This window comes from Chaetomium strumarium (genome assembly GCF_033439665.1).
Source record: "Chaetomium strumarium strain CBS 333.67 chromosome Unknown B0T15scaffold_7, whole genome shotgun sequence".
Lineage (NCBI taxonomy): Eukaryota > Fungi > Ascomycota > Sordariomycetes > Sordariales > Chaetomiaceae > Chaetomium > Chaetomium strumarium.
The window spans coordinates 1,701,418-1,725,746 of NW_026944435.1; the positions used below are offsets into that span (position 1 = coordinate 1,701,418).

Below are 24,329 nucleotides of genomic sequence, written 5' to 3' on the forward strand. Positions count from 1 at the left end.
CGCCCTGATTCGGCCCCTTTGGCTCATGGCAGCGGTCCAACAGAGCATCTCCCTCGTCCCTAGTCTGGCAGTCGAGGGCTGATGAGAATGAAGAGCCTCTTGGGTACACGATGCTCCGACCTTGTGCCGCATAGGGAAGATTCGGAATGGCGATGAAACCGCACACAGAAACCGCACACAGGGAGGGATGAGGTGAAGCGTACACAGAGGCGATTGCGTTATGAATATCCATTGGTCTCGAGCGAAGAACCTGATCCAGGTATTGCTGAAAGCAGGGTCGACAACCTGCTGGCAGTCAGGCTTGTGAACCACGAACTCTCGCACCTACAGACCGGACCGCCAGATGCCATACTCCTCCTGGACGGGGTCAGCAGAGCACGATCGGAAAATATATCAGAGGCAACAAATGCGTGGCAGGGCATCCTTCCTTCGCCATAGCCGAACGATTCAAGCACGGTGGTATACGTATTTACCCAAGTCCTATGGTCTTGACTGCCGTTCCAAGGGAAGCCTGCTCTTTTGCAGGACGTTATCCTGTTCTAGATGTCTTGGACCATGCATGTTGTAGACAGCCAGATCGTGGGGATCCTGTCAACTGAACGATAGCAGTGTAACCGCGAGACACCTTGACTAGGTATCAAGGTAGTAGTAGCTGGCACACACATGGGCACACCGTGCCTGCACGTCGCCGTCGCCAGCCGCCGGAGAAACCAACACATCACCCGAATCGGGGGAAGATCTGGAGCTCACGCAACGGAAGCAGGCAGCATCCTTCCCAATGCAGACACCACAATACTTTTTTCGGTCAGAGGCATGTCGGGACAACCCGTTGCCAGCATCCGTGAGATCGAGAGCCCGCGGATTCTGGTCCAAAAAGGAAGAAAGCTGACGGAGTTAGAACCAGGATACTCTAGCACGCAAATATGACCGATGCCGAGTGGGCGAATTCAAAACCGGTTGATTAATCGTGCGTGTGAAAAGTGTATGGAGAAAGAAAAAGGAGAAGTTTTGAACCCAGCCGTCGTTCGAGGTAGAAAATATCGCACGAGCCAGGCTGCGCCGGCCAGACGTCGGACCGGCAGCTGCCTAGTGGCACGGACCACACAAATCTCAGAGCAGCCCCACTTCCTCACTTGAAAAAATCACCGACTGCAAGTTTTTCCCAAACCTCCACGACCGCCTGTAACCACCCAACACACCACACACCACACCGTAACTTATCCAAGATGCCAAAATGTGCGACCCTCCACACTCTCGTCTGAGCGACGACGTTGAGGTCACATCGTCCTCCGTCACTATCCACCAGGAGCACAGTCGCTTACACAGGGTTTCTTTTTGTTGAGCGTCTCGGCGCATTGGGCACCAGTGTCGTGTGCCTCTCTCTCGTTGCAAGTCTTTCGGCATACAACTCATCGAGCCACTCTCTTCAAGCAGAAGAGACCAAAACCAAAACCCACAATTTGCCTGCCTCTGTGCTCTTTCCGTGCGCAATAGGTTAACTTACTATATCGTTCGCGTGGAAGAAGAACCCAACGGCCTAGACAGCCAGTCCAATCCACCCTGCTGCCGAGTGGTATATACATCGTGCGGTAGCGGGACTAACACGGACAAACATCTCATAACAAATAGATACATCCTATCTTTGGGCACAAAATAGATGCGGTATCTTGGTGCACTTGATCACCCCGCCCATGCTACATTGTTGTCGTCGTATCGTTATCATCATGAATCCATCATGTCGCACATGCTCTCTGTCTGTATATCATCTTCACGGATATCGCGCATCTCTCCGCCAGATCACCCATCCACACCTCCAAGCACCAATGGTATCTACACAGTATACTACCTCACGTCTTCCCATCAAAGATGTACCTCTCGTCGGTGAAGGAGAGCAGGAACTTGGCCGCCAGACGGCCCTCGTAGTTTAAGCCCACGTTTCGAGGATAAGGGTGGTCCTCGGTGTTTGGCAGGATCGGGTCCGTCGTCAGGTAGTCCGTCTCGGGCCCTAGAGCGACGAAAGCCAGTCAGTCAGCATTGAAACGAGAAAGAAAGAGAGAGAGAGAGAGAAGAAACCCACAGCCCTCATTGATAAACCACCTCAGCTTCCGCACCATGTCGGCCGCGTCGCGGTCCAGGTCGCCGAGCTCCAAGCTCGAGTCGTCGACCAAGGGGTTGAAACTGCGGGCGGCAGCATCGCGCGAGTGGGTCTGGTAGATCTGGTGGAACTGGAAGGCGAACTGCTTGAAGGGCATATTCTCGATCTGACGGTTGACGTCCAGCACGAAGGAGCGCTTCCAGGCCGGGGCGTAGTGGTGGCGCAGGTTGATCTCGTTGTCCGAGATGACGTAGACGTCCGCCGCGACCTCGACCGTCTCCATGAACAGGCACAGCACCAGGAACGCGGCCAGGCAGGGGGCCCACTCGCGCCGCAACTTGGGCTTGAGCGACTTGCTGAAGTTCTCAAACAGCAGCACCATCTCGCGGCACAGCATCTCGTCGACGACGGCCTTGATCTGCCTGTTCAGCACGCGCGGCGTCACCCACGGCACGCCCTGCGGCACCAGGCCCGTCGCCTGCAGGTCGGCGATGTTGCGCGGCGTCAGGCACAGGTGCTGCCGCATGACGAAGTGCATGGCATAGATGGACAGCGCGCGCCGGACCATGGGCACGTCGGCGCGCGTGGCGTAGTCGTGCACGATGCGCAGGACCCGCCGCGGCAGCTGCGTGTGCCGCAGCTGCGGCGTGACCAGCTCCGCATACCGCGGCTCGTCCACCATGGCCTGGACGTACTCCTTGACCCGCTTCTTCAGCTCGCTCCGCTGCGCATCCCACGCGCTCCCGTCGTCGCCCATCTCCAACCCGATCGGCGCCGCGCCCCGCGAGTGCAGATCCATCGCGTTCCGCCCGACCGTGACGTGCCAATGCTGCAGCACGTCCGGCGTCCGCGCCGTGAAGAACTTGGCCTTCACCTCCAGCACCGACCGCTCGCCAAACCCCAGCCCGCTGATCAGCTGCACCGTACACGGCACCTCCACGCCGCCCACCACGAACCCTTCCACATTCCCCTTCACAAACTTGACGATTTCCTCCTTCCTCAGATGACCCCTGATGAACTCCGGGAAGAGCACGCCCGTGAAGTCGGAAAACTGCCAGCACACCACCTGCGGAACCTGCTGCGCCAGCCGCAGGCAGCTCTTGCAGGGGCGCTCCTTGTCGCACCGCACCTTCCGCGCGTGGCAGCTGAAGCAGGCGCCCATGCGGCGCACCTGCAGCGCCGACTGCTTGGTGTCAGTGGCCAGGGGCCCCTTGCGGCCGCGTTGGGAAGGGCCCCGGGAGAGCGCGTCGAAGCACTCGAACAGCGACGGGTTGGTGCTGCCGCCTGAGGCGCCGGCTTGTTTGGAGGCGCGGTCGATCGAGTGCGGGGTGACGATGAGGAATTTCGAGGTGGTGGAGGAGGCTGATGAGGTGGAGGAGGTGATGCTGGAGGGGGAAGGGTGCGGCGTTGCTGTGATTGTTGTTGTCGTCGTCGTTGTTGTTGTGGTTGTTGTTGTGGTGGTGGTTGGTTTGCGCTTTTGGATGCGGTTGGAAGTGTTGGCTTTGCGGCTGGGGATGGCCTTCGGCGCTGTTGTTGATGATGTGCCGGAGGTCGTGGCGGGCGGTGATCGGCTCGGCTCGGATTCGCGCTTGATCTTCTTGGCCGGTGAGCTGGGGCTGGCGAGCGCCGGTGGGCTGACGGAGGCCGAGTGGAGCGAGGGCGAGTACGCGTGGGATGGCGAGGGCGAGACGAGGTTGGGGTCTTCGAAGATGAAGATGGGCGACGCCTCTCCGGCAGGGGGCGGTTGTCTGCTATTATTGGGGGTTTGATGTCTGGCCCCGAGACTCACGATCTGCCAGGGCGGCACATCAATGGCCTGCTGGTTCTGGTGCGGCTGCGAATCTAGGGAATTGATGCTTTCCGTGTGTTCCACGGGCTGGTGTTCCTCCAGGATGCTGGTAGAGGAGAAGGGGTTGAACACGGCGTCCAACTCTGCGGGCGTGTCAGCGTGCCACATACCCCGGTCTGGAACGTTTGACCGCATACCGTCACCGTTCAGCTGGTCGTTGTACATGAACGCTCCCGTCGCCAGGAAATCCAGACCATGCTGCGACAGACCCTGCGTGGGGAAGCCCACATCTCCCAGGCCGTTGTTGCCGCTCAAGGCGCCACTCGCGCTTTGCTGGTCATAGTCCCCGCTCAGTGGCGACGGCAGCGCAGCCGGCGACGGTTCCAGTTCAACGAGCTGTCCATTCCCCAACACTGCCCATGAGCTACCCAGACTGTGACTCGCCGGGCTCGCGATGAAAGGGCCCAGCGACCCGGAGCTGGGGTTGCTGATCGCCGTCCAGAAGGCCTCATCCGGATCGCCTGTCGAGTCGGGCTGCTGGATGAACTCGAAGTCGAACCCTGAAATCGGCGACGCACCCGAAGTCACCGATGCCGATGCCATGGCTGCTGCAACAGAAAAGTATCCGTCGCACACCAAGTTCGCGACCACCTCCTGCGATGCTGTGCCTGTTCTGCCCTTCCTCTTTCTCTGTTCAACACGCCCTGTTGTTTGCCTCCCACAATCCTGTTACCAACCGAGACGGAACTTGGAGCGTACACACCGGGCTGTGTCCTGTGCGGCGTCCTCGGTCAGGAGTAGCGAAACGTCGCTCGGGAAGTAGACTTGAGTTTGTTTGTCCGCCGTGACCGGGACCCGTGTCGCCGGCGTGTGAGAGGGGATCGAGACACAGACAGCCGTGTACAATACAATACAAATCTGGGGTCGCGTAATACGTCCCCCCGGGCCGCTCGATCGACTCTTGAACTACGACGGAGGGATTTCACAGGATAGCAGAACTAAACGTAGCATAAATTCCTCCTATGTAGGTCGGGAACAGATGATCAAGACCTCGTCGTGGCGGGGCCAAGGCCGTCTTAAAGGGCCACCACCATGGGTCAATTCCCCCAGGCCACCCTCACTCAGCCTTGGAAGGGGCTAAACTCGAATGAGCGACCGAATGGCAGGGCGATCGGAAGAACGTGCGGACCGGGGGTTGTCGGGCGGTCGGGGCCAGTTCTTGGCGTAATCTAGCCAGATCCGGTTACCGACGACGCCTGCCTGGGAAACGCTACATGCTGCCGTGCACACCGAGAGCGTTCCGGAGGAGGGATATATAAATGTGCTGTGCCCTGCCGGACGAAAAATTAAAGTGAGGTCTGGCTGTTCCTGCCAATCGGGTATTAGGCGTATTCCGTACGTTGAACAAACGATTAGTTCATGTGAACCCATTTGCGAAACGCGAGCAGGTGTAAGTGGTGCTCATGGAAGCGTTGCGGTGCCCAACTCCCGAGTCCCGAGTCGCTTCCATTGCATACACCAAAACGACGCACAATCAACAGTTGCAACGCTCAGCATAAGGGTAACAGCTAAAAGCACAATTGCCTGACCAAACCAAAAAACCACTAATGCCATGCCATCAACCATCTCGCGAGACCTGGTCTAGAGTCCAGACAAGACGGTGCCTCCGTATCAGCAACAACAACAACCGATCATCAGATGGCCTCCAGCTCCCTCTATCATTCTCCTGACAAAGGGCCAGCGTTGAGCTAGAACACAATGCACTAGACAGAACGCGTAAAACATTTGACTGAACTCGAAATCAAAACCCAAGTCTTCAGGCCATACGGCCTCTCCCCCTTGAAGTAAAAGGATGGTGCGAGAAGAAATAACATAAAGCAGCGAGACTCGGGCAACCAAACAAAAGCAGATAGCCAACCCATGCTAGAAGTAAGGGTCCCCGGTCCCCTCAACCTCACGCGTATTTCACATGCTCTCCGCCCATCGGGTCGGCGGATACAAGAGAAAATGAGCAGCACCCAGGAAAGAGTCATGGGTCATGAAGGAAAAAGACAAGACTGTGGAAAAGACAGCCCTCTCCGGGCAGGCTGAACCGGCAAGACCGCTCACTCGTGTTTTCCCTCATTTCTCTCACCCAAAGCCATTGGAACCTACAGGTAGGTAAGGTAGGTAAGAATGCCGCGAGATCCCAGGGTGGTTGCAGCAGATAAACATGAAAAGAAAAACACATAAAAAACAAAAACGTTAATCGTATCCCCAATTCCATCAACCGTCGTCCAATAGCTTAGTCCCGCCCCATCCGGCAAAAAGAGGGGGCAAGCCGTGGAGGGCGTTAAAACGTAAAACGTAAGCGTGAGCCGTGAAGCATTGTCGTGCAACGGCCCCGTCCCTAGGTAGGTAGGCAAAAACACAGCGTGTGTGTGCCCGTTGACATCAAGTCCCCCCGTTGTGGGCCATACATTTCAAATCCCGGGGCGCGTCAGGAAAGACGCAGTGTACAGTATGTATCCGGCATCCATCCTAATTCTAGAGTCCGGAAAAGTGTGCTCCGCAGCATGGCCGCTGCAATGTCCCAAAACAAGACGGGGAAAAAGAGAAAAAACGTTGGTGCGGTTTGGGCATTTTTTTTCAATCCCAACCAAAATGACCGTACCATGCATGGGCAGGTATGGTGAAAACGTATGATGAGAGAATGCAATTCTCTTTGGGGGGGTCCCTTTTCTTAGCGGAACCTCACGGCAGCAGAAGCAGCGGCCGCTGCGGCGACCCGCTCCTGGATGCGCCGTTCCGTGGAAACGTAAAGCCTGTCAAGGTAATCCTGCGAGGTAGGTAGGTATGTTAGCTTCAGTCGGTGTTCAGACAGGGCAGAATCTGTTTGCGGCAAGGGAAAGAGAAGCGGAAGAAAGCCCCCCCCTCTCTCTTAACCCCCCTTTTCCCTGCCTGTCGAGGCGGGTTCAATAAAAGAAGAAGGAAAGAAAGAAGGAAGGAAAGAAAGAATGAACCGTATAAGGAGCAGACATACCATAGCCTGTGCATCCTTCAGGATCTTGGCGACCTGGATCCCCGCCGAGATCAGCTGCAGGATGTTCCTGTCATCCTTGAGCGGGCGGCTCTGGTGCTTGGCGGCGTGGCGCATCTCGAGCGAGTTCTCCAGGATGGTCACGAACTGCTTGATCTGGCCGTTGTACAGCACGCGCGCGGGGATGCGCCGCTTGGTGGCGAGCCGCTTCAGCAGGTACACCCACTCGGTCCACTCGCGGTCCTGCGGGCGCTCGACGGGCCGCATGTCCTGCGTCAGCGGGATCGGGAACTGGTACTTGGCCACAAAGTCATACGCGCACTGCGACAGCCGGTCGTTGACCTGGTTCAGGACACTATCCTGCTCTTGCACCAGGAGATGCGTCGGCAGCCGCGGCAGCTCCCGCTCTTGCAGCGCAATGTACTCCGCCGGCGGCCGCTTCAGGAACTGGTGCGGGCCGTCGAACTCGTCCCGGTTCGACGGACGTCGCTGCGAGCGTGGCCGCCCTCCTCCGCCTCCTCCTCCTGCTGCTCCTCCTCCTCCCGGGCTGACCCTGCTCTTGCTGCTCGGCGCCGCGGGGCTGGCCATGGCATTGTCCAGGGAGTAGTCAGAAACGCTCGGCGAGCCAAGCTCATCCATGGAATCGGACGGTGAGTACCTTCCCTGGTAGTGCCCTTGGTTGTTTCCAGAGTAGTTCGACTGTTGGTCCCAGCCCCAGGAGCCTTTGAACGGAGCTTGGATGGGAGCCGCGTTCGTGTACAGCCCCTGCGTTAGCGGGGAACTGCATGCCGTGGAGAAGGAGAAGGCCGACGCCTCGTGGGATGCTCGTCCGAGCTGGCCGAGGCCTCCTGGGGCCAAGCTTGTTGGGGGCATGTTATGTGCAGATGCAGGGCCTTGTGTGTACGACACGCTTTGATATCGACCGGGTTATTCTTGTTGTCCTGAAAGGGGGAAAGAGGGCTTCGTCTGTTGTCATCTTACCTTTGCGGTAGAGACGGGGTGCTTCCCGTCTCAAACCTGGCACTGTACAACGTATTACTGTAGATCGGGCTTGAGTCCGCCGTCAGCTGCCATATGCTCCTTTCCTGATGGTTGGTCTCGAGGTTTCCCCCCCACCTTCGTGAAGAAAGCCACCGATCGTTCGCCATGGGGGCGGACGGGCGGTAGGCAAAATCAGCCATGGTATCCTCCTGGTTTGTTCTGGTTCTTACTCCCTCGGAAGCTTTCCTTTCCCGGCTGGGATCTCCAAAGATTGGTCTCCTGGATTTGGCGTATATCCGATCACGGCAATGAAATCCTGGTCCTCTGGCTGGAATGTCCGGGAGAAGAGCAGATAACAGAAAACAAAAAGGAGAACAACCCCCCGGATAGCAAAGACTGCCGAGATGCTCAGCGTCAGTGCAAAGGGCAACCGAAGAAAAAGCCTGTGACCGGGAAGTCCTGGGATATTTGGCCTCCAAAAAGCGGAAAGTAGAGCGGATCCACGGAACAGGTGAGGCTTCACCGGGATGTGTCCTTCGGCGGCGGTAGCAGCAAGTAACCTGGAGGAACGGTCGTCCAAAGTGAAAGTGGAGTTCACCAAACTTAGTATTTGTAGTGTGGTACCTTTTCCGGCGGCGGGGAGACAACGTGGCTCTGTTTCAACGACAAACGTTGACCGGCCAGAACAACCTGGAAGGGGAAGAGAGGCTGGAAACAGTCCACGAAGGACACTTATATTCCCCGCGTTAGGGCGAGGTGGCAAGGTTGTTGCTGTCAGGGCTGGTGCGCGTGCAGGGCAGCAGATTAGACAGCCGACGGCAGATAGGGCGGTACTACGAAGTATTAGTGCGCCGCCGAGGCCTTACTGAGGCAGACACGCACGCTGTGCCGCCTACTGTATATGGCTCGCCTAAACAACATTGACCGGGAATCTGGAGAACAGAAAGCGGGATTGAAGGCGTCCCTTGCGCGCTATGAAGTCGCGCATACAGTGGTCGCTTCGTGACCTGCCCGCCGGTGTGGAGAAACTGGGAAAGGGGACAGTTGGGCCATGACGAGCGGGCGCCAGCGGTCTCGCCATTAGAGGAGTAGGAATCCGTAGATCAATGCAACGCCCGTCCAATGGCTTTGCAGGGCCTGGGATCCGCCTTCTTAATTCCTCTCGCAAGTCTCCCACAACAAGCCCGGCGTCTGCCATGCTGAATGCCGGAGAGCACGGTGTGGAATGGTTAGGGAAGCACGGTTGGGCGCCGATGGGCATTCGAGAAGGTCTGCGCTGTCGCCCAACGCCTAGCCAACCTGCATACAACTCGGCAATCGTCATTGGTGCCAGAACAACCCTCCGTTCCGGGGTAGTGGCGGTGACGGCACGAGATGATTCGGAGCAAGCGGGGAGGGTTGGGCAGGAACATGCTTCGCTGGGCGAGCCCAACCATCTCACAACCCTCGCAACCTGTCCTGGTGCCACGCATGATGCGCCTAAAGCCACCTGGACCACTCCGCTCTCGAGGGGCAATGTCCATGTTAGCCTGCCGCAAGTTGCCACGCGTGCCGGTCTGGTAGCCCCGAGCGTCCGCATGCTTAAAGAGCTCGACGTGGCCGAAATGCGTCGTCCGTTTGCCAGACCTGTGGCTTCTTGTGCGAATCCGGCATGGCGGTCTGCAAAATGACAAAGGCGGCGCAGTCCCCGATGCCGAGAAAGGACAATTGACAAGAACTTGCCTTTCTTACACTTCACGTGCGTCTCAGAGCTGTGCCCGGTCCCCCGATCCCCTTCGAGCTCCGACCGGCCCGGAGCTCTCTCTGCGCTTATCGGCACTCCTTCGGCATACAAGTCAAAAACCTCGGCGACCATCCCATCTTCTGCAACCCAAATTCCTCGCATTGCCTCAACCTGGCCTCGGATGTTTGAAGGAGATACTTTTGATACTCTGCGCACCTGTTTGGGTGCACTTTCTCCAAAGTGCGCTTGGTCTCAAGTGCATGAACAACTCTGGTAAGGTAAAATGGCAACAGTATGTGCAAGCCTCTGGATCCTCACCCTTCCGGCCCTTCGACGTAAGTCCCATCTACCGGTATGTTTCCGGCAACCATATGGCCGCCAATCCAGCCGGATTAGAAGGAGCCGAGGAGTTTGGCTCGCCTTCCATGTTTCATTCGTTCGTTGGCAGGCCCGGTGTCAGGACAGAGCAGCTGCTCATGAATGATGACATCACCTTGGCAGAGCTTAAAAACGAAGCATGAAACCCCTAAGCTCGCATCAGAATGACATAGTCTGGACTGCAGCCCATCAACTTCCTGGCGGAAAACATATCGGTTTTCCATGCTAAACCGAGCTCTGTTTTCAAATACAGCTACCGGAGCCTGCCCAAGTTCCTCGGATGGGAATTGACGTGGATTGCCAGGTAAGCCATATGCTTGGTTTCCCCTGGACAGCAACCGGCAGAGCTCGACCATCGTCAAAAGGATCGTGATGAAGCAATGCCAAAGCTGGCAATGTGAGAGCCGGCTCGGAGGCATTGTCAAAACATCTACCGGCTGTGAAGTCTGAGGAGCTGGATAGATCTGTCACAGGTGAGTGTATCTCAAAGGGTTCCCCTCTTCGACGATGCAAGAGTTCAGGTCCTGACACTCAAGAAATAGTAATAAACCTACCATCGGCGAACAAACCTGCACTGACCTGGAAGTGTCAAAAGGTCCCCCGTCAGCCTTGGAGGGACACTCACACCTCACATCCTGTTTCACACGCCTGTCTTCGGTTGAGTCCCGGAGAACCCGGTCCTCAGCTGAACAATTCCATCGACCCCTTTTCGTCCTGGGCATGGACGGCTTGGGTACTTGTAGTGTTCCTGCTCCTTCGGGCTGTAAAGCAGATCACTGCCAAGAGGTGTCATGCTCTGAGTCACCGCGGCTCTCAAGAGCCCAACCTCCGGGGAAAGTGCGTCGGACCTTTTGAGCTGTGTGAACAATTCGAGGTAAGTCTCCATCAATCTCGCTTTCCTGGATGTTAAAGTGACATGGTGTGTAGCAGGACACATGCGCCAGCTGGCGTTGTCAATGTGCCCCGCCGAATATCCGCGCGTACCATCAAGGTCCAAAGACTCCAAAGTTGGCATTGCTGTGTACTTTCATCAACCCGACGCCAGTGGCAGGACGTCCATGGCATGTCCCTGACTGCAGGCGGATGCGTCGAGGGGATATGTGTTGGCTGGCGACTCGAAGCCTCCTCGGTTTGCTGGCACTTGGATGATTCGTAATCGAGCGAGGATCAGCCGAAAAGAGTCTCCAGGATCAAGGAGCAATGCTCCATGGGCTTCTCTCAGCAAAAGTTCTCCTCCATTCCCTTGAATGTCCGCGGCTAGCGCGGAGAACACAGCACCAAGACCGACAGCTGCCACCGGCATACCTACACCAGGTTCGCATACGTCGGCACACCTTGCGTTATGTGAGTGGGATCCAGATCACCTGAAACCTAACCTCTCATTGCAGTATGTGGTCGAACGACGCGACCAGCCGCAGCAATCATGGCATGCCACACACTCAACAGCATGGCAAGTGAGGCGACCATCCAGGCAACAGCCCGGCTTGAGCAACACGAGTGGACGCAGAGCCGACTCTCAGAAAGCAGCAAGCCCATGTCCCCAGTTGCCCCAGATGAAGAGTTTTGCGACAACTGGCCAACCTTGAGCATCTTCCCCTCAATGGGCAGACATCATTGCATTCAGACAGACGCAAATGACTGCAGCAGAGGCTCTGCTTTGCCCCATTGGACAAGGGAAGCGCTGTTTCCATGCACCGTTCGCAGTCCGCCTATCAAGCTCGGGGCGGCGGCAGAGCGGGCACTGGTAGGATAAGCTGGGCATTCTCTGACCCGAGGCGGCCGTTGGTTCGCAACGAACGCGGGGCTGTCGCCGAGATCTCTTCGAACGTGTCGAATGTCGCGGGGTCGAGGCTCTCAGGAGGTCGCGTCTCATGGCGACCGGCGTGCTCCTGCTTGACCTCGACGGCGGCAGAGCAGTCGGCGGCACACACAGTTTCCTGGCCGCGCATTGCCGACTGGCACTTCAGTTGTTCCCTTCGCCGTGTTGCTTCTCGACGAGCAATCCCAACACGATAGCCCGCAATTACCGAAGCAGCGTCGACCCTGTTCCCCTCACCAGGTGGTCTGGGGGATGGGCTAGCTCGTCTGCAGTGATGAGTTGGCATTCGGTCTGCTGCACCATGTCCCTTGTAAGTGTCGCAGGCTAGCCGTCGTCGTCGGGCTTGATAGGTCCGAATTGCTTCCCCGCCCCGCCGAGCGCGCCCACAGTGAATGAAATCAAGGAACCTGCACCAGTCGACAGCGGTGTGCGACGCGGGCTGGCACGCCCTGACCTATGAGAGTTGCAGAAGGTCTCTGCCAGCTCAGCTTCGAGCCAATGTGACAATTTTTTCACGCAGCCTGGTGGTGCAGCGCGAGCGCAGATTGGTGAAGCGAAAGTGCAGGAACTGCGGAAGACGCGGAAAGACACATTGGGATGAGCAAGAAGCAAGGGATGGAAGCGGGGCGCGAAATATCGTTGGATGCACGGGCAGGAACGACCGGGGAGATCACCAGGATTAAAACCCGACTGCCCCCTTCATTGCCCAACTGGATGCTCTTTCCTTCCAAACTTCTCAGCCGAGAGCCCAACGACCCACACGAAATTTGTGCCCAACACGCAACGACTCGGACCATTCCGCTCCTGCTTCTCTCGCGGCCTTGTTGCCCACTTATACGCCAATTCCTCGCCCAACCTCACCACCGTCTTCTCTCTTGTTTTCTTGCTCAGGCCAAAACTTGCTCCCCCGCCCCAGGACTATCTGCTGTACAGCAGCGTTTGCAGCACGAAATCGCAGCCCAGGAGGATCTTCATCCATCTGCCACAAGGATTTTGACACGCGGGAGGCCCCGTTGCTGTCTTCATCACTCGGATTTGAGCAATCATCTTGCTCTGAAAAAACCCAGGAATGTCCGCCATGATCATGCCCAGGACTGAAACCATGGCTGGCTTCAATCACATTGAACTGGACGAGGTTCACACCCCCTCGAGGTATTTTGCTTTGCTTTCATTCTGTTGCCCTGGGAGGTCCTTTTGCTTTTTGGCGTTGTGTTCTTTTCTGAAGAATCTTGTTGCGAATCAAATCATGTCTTTCCTACTTCAATTTTGACCCGCCGGCCACCTTAGTGAGGCGAGCCGGACAGCTGCCGACGTTCACTTTCCAGGAGAGCCACAAGGAGCCGTTCAGGATTATGCCCCGGATTTTCCCTGGAGCCAATTGCTGGTCACTTTTCTGCCGTGGACTGCCATGGATTGCCGAGGATTTCTGAGCCCCAGGGTCTTGATCCCGACTCGTCCGAGTCGTGGATGGAACAGAACAACCCACGAGTCTCGGCTCAGATGGGTTGCTTCTAAAACTGTCATGATCAACTGCTCATTCGAGCCCTTGGTAAGTATTGCCCGCAACAAGCGCCGGACTGGATCGTTTTCACAGATCTCGAACCCGCTGGGTTTCCCATGGACACCGTCTGCTACTGCTTTGCTCGTCCCTGAGGACCATATCCCCCTTGGACAACGTTAGGCGGACACCTCTTTTCTGTTTACTCGCCCTGGACTTCCCTCGTTTGCCTTTTCAGCGAAAGGACCCCCCTGCACGGCACCTGACACCAGGTCCTTTCCACGCTCGATAGGCTTCGACTTACTAGCAACATGGGTTTCTTTGCGCCACTTGGACCGCTGGTCCCTTCTGCCTGAATACGGAGACAGCCGACGTGCATCACGCCGCAGTGTCGGGGGACCATGGAATGCCTCGAAAACTGCGGAACAATATGGACTTGCGACAGGCTCCGCTTTCCCTCAGCATCACTTCCAAGGAGTCGATATGGACGCCAGTGTTCTTCGTACTGCCAGTGCTCTTATTCCTGTGCGGATGTTCCTGGACCTCTTTTTTTCTCAAGCCAAGGATCGCTGAGGGCCACAATGCTTTCTTGACCGGATTTCCTGGCTCCAGGCCAATGTGTCTTTTTCCCTTTTCAGATCATGGTCTTGCACTCCATCTCTGGAACTGGATATCCACATGCTCAGTTTGGTTTGTAGCCATCCTCTTGAATGATCAGTAGGACCATCCACTAACATGTCCCGCAGGAACAAAGTTGTGCCATCTGATGCCGTTTCTTTTCATCTTTTCTTACCCTTACTCGACAAACCGTAGCTGGATAGACACTAACCTTCACCCAGCGACTACAGCTTTTCTGCTCAGCCCACTATGCTTTCCAATGCTCCCGGCATGTTTTCCTTTTGTCAAACAGGACCAGCGGACCTGGCCGGTTCGTCCTGGGATGCGACAGTTGAAGGGTCACAGAACTTCCCCGAGCTTTCAGATGCTGCGGACTATTACACCGGAGAAGCCGAGGATTTTGTTCTTCCTTTCTGCCAGAACACCCCAAAACCGGACCAGCTGGATGCCATGGATGACTTTCAGACCAGATGGGCTCCCGCCGTCGCAACCGAGAGCAAGGCTCTGAAGGCGGAGCCTATGCGGAGAGGAAGCTCGCGCAGCTCGACGGGGAGCAACAAGAACAGGACCATCAGGGCTTCCGCTGCATCGGCCAAGAAGACCCGGGCGAGAGTCCAATCGATTCTCTCTCAAGCGTCTTCACAGATGTCCAAGCTTGACATGTCAAGTAATGCCCCATCGGCCTACGGTCAGGGCCGCATCATGGATGTGCAGCAATACCTTGCTCAAGACCCGGATGCGCTCTCCGTCTCGCACCAGATGAATGGCGCTGCCTTCTACCCTGGACTCATGGGATACCAGGATGGTCTTCCCTACACTGGAACCATGGACGCTGCTATGGAGCAGCACGTGAACCCTCAGGTCTTCGATGCTGGCCTCATTGCCGCTTCACCTCACTCTTGGGGCTCGCTGAGCCCCGTTGATTCCAGATTGTCTTCTCCCGGATTTCAGGAGGGAGATGATGTATGGTCCGCGGCACCGTCCGCTTCGTCTCCTGCGAGTCAAAACTCGAACTCACCGGCCCTGCCAGGCCAGTCACCCAAGTAAGTCGCCGTTCGAGACTGTATGTTTCCTAACCCTTCCTTACATGTTCGCGTGCCGCAGGATGAGCCGGAAACTGGATGGATCTCAGTTTGTCACCTCCGAGGACCTGCACGCAAATCTGGTGCCCGCCATGGGAGAGGATGGTTTTGCACTACCCCACCCTGCCTTCAGCTCTCGCCGTCCTAGCGGCGAAGGTGAGTCTGCGAGGGACCACTATCTCTACAAGAACGCGTTTCCCCAAGCGGACGGCCTGTTCCACTGCCCATGGGAGGGCCAGGCGAGCTGCAACCACAAGCCCGAGAAGCTCAAGTGCAACTACGAGTAAGGATCAGTTGTTCCCTAAGCTCCTAGAGTTGTCCCGCTAACCACCTATGTACAGCAAGTTTGTGGACTCCCACCTCAAGCCTTACCGCTGCAAGGTCGAGGGTTGCCAGAACGCCCGGTTCTCTTCTACTGCCTGCCTTCTCCGGCATGAGCGTGAGGCCCACGCCATGCACGGCCACGGTGAGAAGCCTTACCGGTGCACGTATGAGGGCTGTGAACGCTCTATTCCTGGGCATGGTTTCCCGCGGCAATGGAACCTGAGGGACCACATGAGGCGCGTGCACAACGACAACGGCACCGCGGCTCAGCCACCTTCTCCTCCCGCCTCGGGACCCACCACGGCCGTTCGGGGCCGCAAGAGGAAGAGCGAGGCCTCGGAAAAGCAGACCAGCCAGGAGAAGCCCACCTCTCGGAAGTCCTCAAACAAGGTTGCGGCGGAGCCGGCCACCACCGCTCCTAAGCAGCCGGAGATCGTGGCCCAGCCCGAGATTGAGCAATGGTACGAGCACCAGAAGGCCCTCCAAGCCTTGATCCAGGGATGCGTCCAGCCGGACGATCTGCAGAGCCTGCAGTACATCAAGGATGCACAGGACCGCTTGACTGCCATGGGGAGGATCTCGCAGGGACTCATCCAGGGTTCCTACCAGCAATCGTGGATCGGTTGAATGACAGTGAGTCAATGCTCAGTCCGCTAGAAAATGGCTACGCAGCTAACACTGTGCCTTCAGCATGGTCTTTTGAGCGTCTGAATACGGTCTCCGTCAGATGTGATTCAGATTTCTGCAAGTGCAGAAATCGCTCCATTCCCGCGTCTCCTGCCCGGGATGCCGCCGGACTATGTGGAATTCCAGCCTTCGCGGCCCGCCCATGGTCGTGTCCGGCACGGCACGGCGCCGTTTGCCCGGACAGTAGGGCCGGACCACCCACAGGACGTCAACGCTGCCTGACCTTAGCAACGTGATACCGATATCACATTCATGTGGATCCAAGGTCCTTGGAAACATCGTATTGTGTATGCTTCGCTTGACGGAGCTGCCTTTTGAGCTGTTTTGGGGGTAGGGATGGGAGAGGACACGTCAATGGTGACAGTCCAAGAGGAGGGATAGCAAGAAGAGTGATGAGGAAAGCAGAAAGCGGAGGGACCATAAAATGGATCCCTTGATGGTACCGCCTCGTCCAAGATACGATGGCAATTGGGAGGAAGGCTATATGGGTTATGACTGATGACTGATGACCGTTTCCTTTGTCCTTGGGTCGGGTACTTGGGCTTTTGGTTCGGACAACTGGGCTTGTAGGTAGACGCCTTTTAGGCAACATGGGACTTCTTGATAGGTCTTGGGTTTCCGGCGTTTGATTGGGAAGACATTTGTACGCCTCAGGGCAACATAGAGTAACAGACAGAATTATTCTTCCAGGTTATGGAACAGGACTTATATCTCAGATGTCTTCGGAATGGGCGGTTTGGTGGCTAAATATGTGTTCCTTACTAGCGTTCTCTTTTGCTTTTATCTACTCTCCGCTTCCCCGCTAGTAAGTACCGGTAGCTTCAGGTAGGATTGTCTGCAGCTGGAATCGAAGATATTCGATCTGTCAGCCAAGTGCCTCGTGACTTCACAGTTGGTAAGAACCTAGGAAACGGAGTGCTTTGTTCGGAGAGAGGGAACGTTATTCCCAACTGAGCTACGTTCAATCACTCCATACCGTATCAAAAAATCAAGGTAATACACCGCCATCCTTACCTGACTTACCTTGCCCTTTTCGAGTGGCGAACCGAATAGGGAAAAAGCAGGAGCAGGGCCGTCACGTTCACATTCGGCTGAAGCGGGGTTGCGTTCTGTTCCGTCGTATATTGTTCATTCCCTCTTACCTGCCTACCTGCCATCTCTTCGCCGCAAAACCGAAACAGAAGTCTAGAAAGGGGGAGCAACAAGAACTGAACTGAACCATCCCCGCCCTTTTTTTCCGCCTTCCCCTCCACATCACCCTACCTTACCCCTTCATGGACCCCCCTCCCCCCTCCCCCTCACTCCTTCCTTCCCCCAGCGAGCTGACTGACTGCCTGACTACCTACCTACCTTCAAGGAAGGATATCCTCACCGGGGAACAGGGTCCCGTTGGCGATGGCGGCGCGGTGGGCGCGCGCCACCATGCCGTAGGCGGGCAGGTAGCGGTCCAGGTAAGGGAGCAGCTCCTTGGCGCCGGGGGTCTTGCGCCAGTCGCGCATGAGATCGCACACGATGGAGAAGAGGCTGACCACGTTCACGCCGGCGCGGATGAGCTGGTCGTTGGAGATGTCGCGGATCTGTAGGTGTGTTATGGTGTGGTCCTTTTGTTTGAGAGGTGGGGGGACGGGAATGAATTGAAAAAAAATGAAACAAATAAACTTACTTCCTTGGTGGTGGTGCCGCTGGCTTCTAGGTTGGCCCAGACGGAGTAGCCCTCGGCGCGGAGAGACCGAGCCAGGAAGGCGGTGCCTTTTATTTACATACATACATACATGGTCAGTTTTACTCAGGCTTTCGGAAGAGGGGAAAATAACTAGGGGACGGAGTGGAGGGGGAGAAGGGAGGGCGGGGGAAAACTCACAAACATCGGTCACAATACCGGCGATGATGATCTGCTTCTTGCCGGAAGCCTTGACGGCCTTGCGGAAGTCTTCGTTGTCCCAGGCGTCGACCTCGCCCTGACGCTTGATCAGGGGCGCGTTGGGGTACATCTCCAAGATCTCGTTCGGCAGAGGGCCGTTCGGGCCAGTCTCGGCCGAGGTGCTCATGACGACGGGGATGTCGAAGACCTTGCCGAGGCTCGCGTGGGCCATCATGCTGTCCCGGTAGAGAGTGGCGTCCCAGTCGCGAGCGAGGCTGTAGAGACCTTCCTGGAGATCCAGGATGACGAGGAGCTGGCGATGTCAGCATGGCATTCAGGTCACTTGGGATGGTGCTCGCGGCCGTACAGAGTCGTTTTTGTTCAGACGCTCCCAGGCAAAGCTATCAGCCATAGCCGAGCCCGCGAGCGCGGCAGACAACAGGGCGGCACCGAACTTCATGTTAATAGACTGGAGCGATGGAGAGAGGCAGGATGTTCGACTTGGGAAGATCTGGTGCTGGTGAATACTGCGGGCTCTGGGCTGATCTCGAGTAAGATGGCATGCCGCAGACGCCCCTTTTATAGACAGGTTCTCCCCTTCCAACGCTAACCACTGTCGACCCCGACCAACAATCCCCTCGTCACCGTCACGATGTGAACAGCAGCTTCCGCTGACATCGTCCGTGGTCACAGCTGGCATGCGTCTCGTAACCGTCGTCAAAGCATTGCCTAATCCCCTGCTCAGCAGGATCCGAAGCCCAATTCCCCTCCAGCGTCGCACTCTGCATGGAAGCGAGGCCGGTCATGACTGTGACCGCTATCGCCTAGTCCCGTCCATCCATCGCCATCGAGATGCTTTCCCGGTGTGAGTTGAGGTCGCAAAAGGCGGAAGGAGGTTGTTTGATAGGAGCGATGTGACTACGCCGAGCTTCCGCTTCCCCACATTTCCCGCTGTGTCAGCGGTGCCCAAGCAATTGCCAAGCGTGCCAAGCGATCGCCAAATATTCTCCAAGCACGATGGAACCTGCTCGGGAGGTCGCTGAATCAGCCCAGCTTGATAGCCGCTCGTATACCACAACGTACTAGGGGGAAGGCTGTCTTGGGCTTCATGTCGCTTGCCGGTTTTGCAGTGATATGCAAAGATCTATCTTAGTGTTCACACTCGAGCCGGGATTCTACTGCCGCTACGGATATAAGCACATTTGATCTTGAGTGGTGGTCTGTGCTGGAGTCCCGTCGACCCCACCGTGCGAAACAACCGGCCCGCAGACCCACACTTCCCCAATTGCTCATCTCATTCATCAACTTGCCATGATAGTCAACACTTTCCCTCAGAGTAAAACATGCGAATTGGGCGGTCTCCCCCATTTCCAAACGCATGCGTCTTCTCAGTTTTTGTAAGACTTTTCTGAGCTGGCGAGGACCCAGCTCCTAGCCAGATTAGCTCATGACGGAGGACGGCATATATCTGCGGCAGCAGTGTCGAGTCTGAAACTGTCTGGCGTTCTGCCAAGCCGTCCGACACAGTCTCTATCGCAAGGACTGCCGCCGCTTCGATTGCATCCTCCTGTTTCTGCTTGTGCCACATCTGCCGGCGCGCAGAGTCTCATACTACGAGAAGTGCCTGTCAAGCGTTGGGATTGGCAGGAGTGAGGCAAAACATAGCAAGTCAAGCAACTATGGGTTCGCGAGTCAGGGATGAGACTTTAAGTTGACGACCATTGCCACCAGGTGCTGGTAAAACATGAGAGTATCCTCACCCCTAAAATTCACTCTTTTCGGATGGATGCGGCTGATCTCTACGGAGCTGTTCGGCAGCGGGCTGTCTGAGACTGCTTCCCACTGGTACGCGGTGATTCATTTGTTGCAGTTTTTTTGGGAGCGCAGTTTATCGTTGTCTTCATTTTACAAAGATTTATCATGAAGGCCTCATTACCACTACTTCCGCTCTTTGCTCGCCCGCTTCTGGGCCACAGAGACTCAAGTCATGCTGAGATATGCGGACTCGAGCAATCACCTATTCCTTTAGTCAGCCCGGTCTGCCTTGTTGATCCGAATTATGCTGGGTTTCAAAAGAACTCCAGCAGGCTAAGTCGGCATTCCTGGACACAATCGTCGCCATGTTCCAAGGGCGAGTGGTCAGAGCAGCACATCTGCGTCTTCACAAACGCATCCTTCGCCGGGGGAAGAGGGATCTCGCTCGTGACAACGTCCCGGCGAGCCAACTATCTCGCCACAACCCCCGCATTTGTTGAGCCGGGAGTGGTCGAAGGGATTAACCGCGGCCTCAGCTCAGCCAAAGCCGAGATGAGAGAAATCCCAGGCAAGGGCATGGGCCTGATAGCAACAGCCCACATCCAACGCGGCGAACTCTTGATGGCCGAGACCCCGTCGCTCATGGTCGACTACCGCGCCTTCGACGAGCTCAGCAAGGAGCAATACACCTCCCTCCAAGCCCACGCAGTCCGGAACCTGCCTGCCCCGCACAGCGCCCTAGTCCTCAGCCTCTCCACCCACACAACCAACACCAGCCACCTCACCTTTGAAGAGCGCATCGACCTGGTAGCGTCCACCAACTCCTTCGACATCGAACCGGACGACGGCGACGACGCCGACCAGCACAACAGCTTCTACTCCCTCTTCCCGGCCATCGCCCGCTTCAACCACGACTGCCGGCCCAACGCAGACTACCGCTTCTCGCACCGCACGCTGGCCCAGTACATCCACGCGGCGCGGGACATTGCCCCCGGGGAGGAGCTCACCCTCTCGTACATCAACCCGCTCATGTCGCGCGCCGAGCGCCAGGCGAGGCTGAGGCAGTGGGGGTTCGAGTGCGCCTGTCCGCTGTGTGCGGTGGATGGGGATGTGAGGCGTGAGGAGTCGGATAGGAGGATCGAGAGTATCAAGAAGATCCGTGAGGAGTTGGCGGATTGGGACAGGGGGAGGGAGAGCAGCAGGGCGTGTCCCCAGATGGCGGAGCTGTTGGTCAGTCTGTACCGGATGGAGAGGCTGGATACGATCATGTATGAGGCGTATATGTTTGCTGCGCTGGAGTATAATGCTGCCGGGGACCCGTGGACGGCGGTCAAGTATGCGCGGCTGGCGGTCGAGTGGGGGGTGCCGATGGTTGAGGAGGAGGATGAGGAGCTGGCGGACGTGAGACAGCTGGCGGAGGATCCGTGGGGGCATTGGAGTTGGTTGAAGAGGGTGAAATAGCTCACCAGGAGGGACGGGGAGGGTAGGATGGGAGAATCCGGGAGGTGTTTCAGTGATATGACTTATGATACGGTTGAGGCGTTGTAGGTATAAGCCCCTAAGCCCTTGCGACCTCTGACATATGCCCAGTTGTGTAGCATGTCGGATATCGCTTTGGTATCACAGGATGGGATGAGATAAAGCATTAGATGGTATTGTACATCTTGTATATACCTGACATACTGCGAGACATGAACAAATGGCGTCGCAGGAGATTCCTAGGGCAACTGCCAATCTCCAACACTCTTGCTAATAAAGCCCTTCAACTACGTCTCCGAACATTTGAAGCTGTTCAGTTCTGGTCTTCTGGACCTAAGGAGATAAGGTACCCCGCGCCCCACTTTGTGATGTCAGTGGCAGACTCCATCCAGTCAGCCTTCCTTCCCCTCGTCGCGGATTCTGCACGCAGCATCGCAGACCAAATTTCACCCCAAATCCGAAACATACATCGCCATGGCCGCTGACCCTCCCAAGGCCGACCCGGCCAAGGCAATTGAAGCGATCCGCGAAGCTCGCCCGCCCGCGACCGACCGCTTCACGTACCTGACCATCATCGAGGCCAACCTCTGCCGCGAAGTGCTCCCCACGCTCAATGAGGTCCTCCAAGACGCAGAGCTCACCCAGGAAATAGGATGGGACTTGGTGAACAACCTCGTCAGCCTGCCCGGCGCCGAGCACTGTCTCGAGACGGTTGCGCGGCTGGGCAATCCACGAGAGGTGATCCTCAAAGTGCTCGAGACGCTGGAGCTCTTGCTGGGCGAGGGCGAAGAGGAGGAAGAGGAAGAAGAAGAAGAGAAAGAAGAGAAAGAAGAGAAAGAAGAGAAAGAAGAGAAAGAAGAGAAAGAAGAGAAAGAAGAGAAAGAAGAGAAAGAAGAGAAAGACACAGAACAAACGGTTTCGCCGACACACAAGTTCATCACCCTCCTCGGCATGCTCGCCATCCTCCATAAGCGCATCAAGACCAAGTATCCCAGCCGCTTCCTCGCGCAGACCCTGCAAACCGTCTACAGCACCTACCGCCCCAACCAAGAGATGACCGCGTCGGTGATCAACCTTGTGCACAGCCTGTCTGGCCAGCGGAGACCGCCGCTGCCGTCGAGGAAGTCCTCCGTAAACGTGGCCAACCCGGATCAGGACGGCGACGCGTCCAAGAACGCGCCAGATCCCGAGGCTGACAGGGACGAGCGGGAGGACGACCCGACCGAGGTTGCGCTACAGCAGAAGCTGCTGCTGAGCTTTGCGACGTGCATTCTGGAGGCGTACGTCAATGGAAATGACATGGCGTGGGCGGCGAGGCTCCTGGAGTTCTACAGCCCGGACAAGATCGTGCCGGGGAGGAGGACGCTGATGGCTGCTTTCCGGGAAGAGCAGGAGCTGCTTGCCAGGGATGCTATTGTTGGGAAGCTAGTGGTGAGTGTTGCCGCCTGCCGGCGTGGGAACGACGACGCGCTAACCTCTCGCAGGCACTGATCGGCGACCTCGGTCTCGACTCATGCTCGAAAGACTTCATCCACCAGCTCTGCGACGGCCCAATGCACAGCGAGCCGCTTTCTGAAGCCGGCGAGCTCTCTACTCCAGACAAAATTGCCCTCTCCACCGGCGGCTGCGTCTGCCTGCTCGCCTACTGGGTGTTCTCGTCCACCCTCTTCGACGCCGCGCACAGCCAGCCGGAGATGCGCATCTTCCCGGAGCACTTTGCCGTGCTGGAGAAGTTCCTGCAAGACGACGCCCACACCCAGATCCAGCGATCCGTCGGCACCATAGAGGCCCTCCTCGCCCTGGGCCTCTGGCTCCAGTCCAACAACCTGATCTCCGCCACGCCGACCTCCCCGCTGACCAACCCGACCACCTCCCCGGAGGACTCAGCGTCCGATTTCATGCGCTACATCCATCTCACCACGCTAATAGCCCTCTACCACCCGCAACTCCAAGCCCGCAACGCAGCCAGCGTGCTCGCAGGCCTGGTCCTGCACTCGGACCCGTCAGACGACGACCGCCTGAAGATCCTCGAAGATCTGCTGGAGAACTGCATGTACGCCAATCTCAAGGCGCGGGCGGTCGTCTGGTTGCGGGAAGAGCTCATATCCGCCTCGGCGGCTCCATCCACGAGTGGCACATCCACCCCGCGACAACAACAACAGCAGCAGCAGCAGCAGCAACAGCCACAAAATCTCTTCGCCACCCCTCAAGCCCTCGAGACAGTGCAATACGTCGTCTTCCCCTCGTTGGACTCGCTGCTCGACCTGCCGACGCCAGACCTAGTCGAGTTTGTCGTGGCGAACATGCCCTTCCTGATGCAGGCTGTCAACTTTGCCGTCTTCCTCTGGGGTTCTCTATCAGGCGATAGCAATACTGAAACCGCTAGCAGTAGCAACAGCAGCAACCGGTGGAGGCATGTCCTGCCCGCGAACATGGAAGCTGCCGTCGAGGAGAGGTGGGTTAAGCCGCTGAGGGAGGTGGTGGAGCGCGTGGATAGGGAGAGGAAGAGCGGTGAGTTTGGACAGGAGGCCGTCCCCGTGGAGATGGGGATTTTGGAGGGAGAGCTGAGTCTGTTGACGGAGCGAATCTCGCGGCTGGAGGGGGCCGGGTCGGGGGCCGGGGGTGTCAAGGCTGGCGCGTGACCATGATATGATATGATGGCTTGGGGTTTCATCCTCCCTGATTCCAGGTTGAGGTAGGTAGGCTACCTTACCTAGCAGGGCACGTGATGGGAATCATACCTATCTTGCCAGCTAGCTTGGAAGGAGAGAAGGGCTGGCGGCTCGGACTGGATCGTGGCGGATGACAGGAGGATAGTATATGGGGATGGGATTTTTTTGCGCGAGGTTGCTTTGCTTTCTTTTATGTGATCTAGCGGTTTTTCACTGCAGGTGTGGTGCGGACAAGTAGCGTGGTAAAACAAAACGGCGACATGCTGTCCTTATTCTAAAGAGGAGTTCCCTTCTCTGGGATAGGTAGGTGAGGCGGACGATGAGCCCGTTGTGAGAAGGTGTAGTGTATCATTGGGGTGTTTGTGTTTAGATTCACAGAAAGGGAAACCAGCTCAGCTCCCGTGCTGATCCGAAACCTTTAGGAAACTACCAGGTAGGTAATTACCGTATATATCACCCGACAGTTTCACCTGGTCTCACTCTTGCTCAAGACGCAGGATAAGTCCTACCTACTGCATAATACGTAGGTCCTGTACGATGCCGGTAAAA

The 24,329-nt window shown here is 56.8% G+C and overlaps 7 protein-coding genes across 7 annotated transcripts; 4 read left to right on the forward strand and 3 right to left on the reverse strand.

The window, feature by feature from the left end:
- Positions 1 to 1,630: 1,630 nt before the first annotated feature.
- B0T15DRAFT_305253 (uncharacterized protein) lies at positions 1,631 to 4,754 on the reverse strand. The gene is made up of 3 exons (XM_062863859.1): positions 4,082 to 4,754; positions 2,078 to 4,027; positions 1,631 to 2,014 (listed from the first exon to the last, which is right to left on the reverse strand). The coding sequence occupies exons 1-3, from the start codon at positions 4,485 to 4,487 to the stop codon at positions 1,848 to 1,850; spliced, it is 2,523 nt and encodes an 840-aa protein (XP_062718215.1). The 5' UTR covers positions 4,488 to 4,754; the 3' UTR covers positions 1,631 to 1,847.
- Positions 4,755 to 6,587: 1,833 nt separating this feature from the next.
- Positions 6,588 to 8,247, reverse strand: B0T15DRAFT_305280 (uncharacterized protein). The gene is made up of 3 exons (XM_062863860.1): positions 7,885 to 8,247; positions 6,907 to 7,813; positions 6,588 to 6,702 (listed from the first exon to the last, which is right to left on the reverse strand). The coding sequence occupies exons 1-3, from the start codon at positions 8,082 to 8,084 to the stop codon at positions 6,607 to 6,609; spliced, it is 1,203 nt and encodes a 400-aa protein (XP_062718216.1). The 5' UTR covers positions 8,085 to 8,247; the 3' UTR covers positions 6,588 to 6,606.
- Positions 8,248 to 10,131: 1,884 nt separating this feature from the next.
- B0T15DRAFT_305329 (uncharacterized protein) lies at positions 10,132 to 11,416 on the forward strand. The gene is made up of 3 exons (XM_062863861.1): positions 10,132 to 10,289; positions 10,581 to 10,859; positions 10,913 to 11,416. Exons 1-3 carry the CDS (start codon positions 10,266 to 10,268, stop codon positions 11,132 to 11,134), a joined length of 525 nt encoding a protein of 174 aa, XP_062718217.1. The 5' UTR covers positions 10,132 to 10,265; the 3' UTR covers positions 11,135 to 11,416.
- Positions 11,417 to 14,135: 2,719 nt separating this feature from the next.
- B0T15DRAFT_305392 (uncharacterized protein) lies at positions 14,136 to 16,137 on the forward strand. The gene is made up of 4 exons (XM_062863862.1): positions 14,136 to 14,963; positions 15,025 to 15,285; positions 15,344 to 15,959; positions 16,017 to 16,137. The coding sequence occupies exons 1-3, from the start codon at positions 14,170 to 14,172 to the stop codon at positions 15,951 to 15,953; spliced, it is 1,665 nt and encodes a 554-aa protein (XP_062718218.1). The 5' UTR covers positions 14,136 to 14,169; the 3' UTR covers positions 15,954 to 15,959; positions 16,017 to 16,137.
- A 1,169-nt stretch (positions 16,138 to 17,306) lies between these two features.
- B0T15DRAFT_542946 (isochorismatase) lies at positions 17,307 to 18,413 on the reverse strand. Its single transcript, XM_062869952.1, has 4 exons — positions 18,242 to 18,413; positions 17,875 to 18,187; positions 17,677 to 17,762; positions 17,307 to 17,590 (listed from the first exon to the last, which is right to left on the reverse strand). The coding sequence occupies exons 1-4, from the start codon at positions 18,332 to 18,334 to the stop codon at positions 17,366 to 17,368; spliced, it is 717 nt and encodes a 238-aa protein (XP_062718219.1). The 5' UTR covers positions 18,335 to 18,413; the 3' UTR covers positions 17,307 to 17,365.
- A 1,215-nt stretch (positions 18,414 to 19,628) lies between these two features.
- B0T15DRAFT_305542 (uncharacterized protein) lies at positions 19,629 to 21,184 on the forward strand. Its single transcript, XM_062863863.1, has one exon. It carries the CDS (start codon positions 19,795 to 19,797, stop codon positions 21,088 to 21,090), a length of 1,296 nt encoding a protein of 431 aa, XP_062718220.1. The 5' UTR covers positions 19,629 to 19,794; the 3' UTR covers positions 21,091 to 21,184.
- A 398-nt stretch (positions 21,185 to 21,582) lies between these two features.
- Positions 21,583 to 23,750, forward strand: B0T15DRAFT_514475 (YAP-binding/ALF4/Glomulin; the record flags this gene model as incomplete). The annotated part of the gene is made up of 2 exons (XM_062868125.1): positions 21,583 to 22,539; positions 22,593 to 23,750. 2 exons carry the CDS (start codon positions 21,583 to 21,585, stop codon positions 23,748 to 23,750), a joined length of 2,115 nt encoding a protein of 704 aa, XP_062718221.1.
- Positions 23,751 to 24,329: the final 579 nt, after the last annotated feature.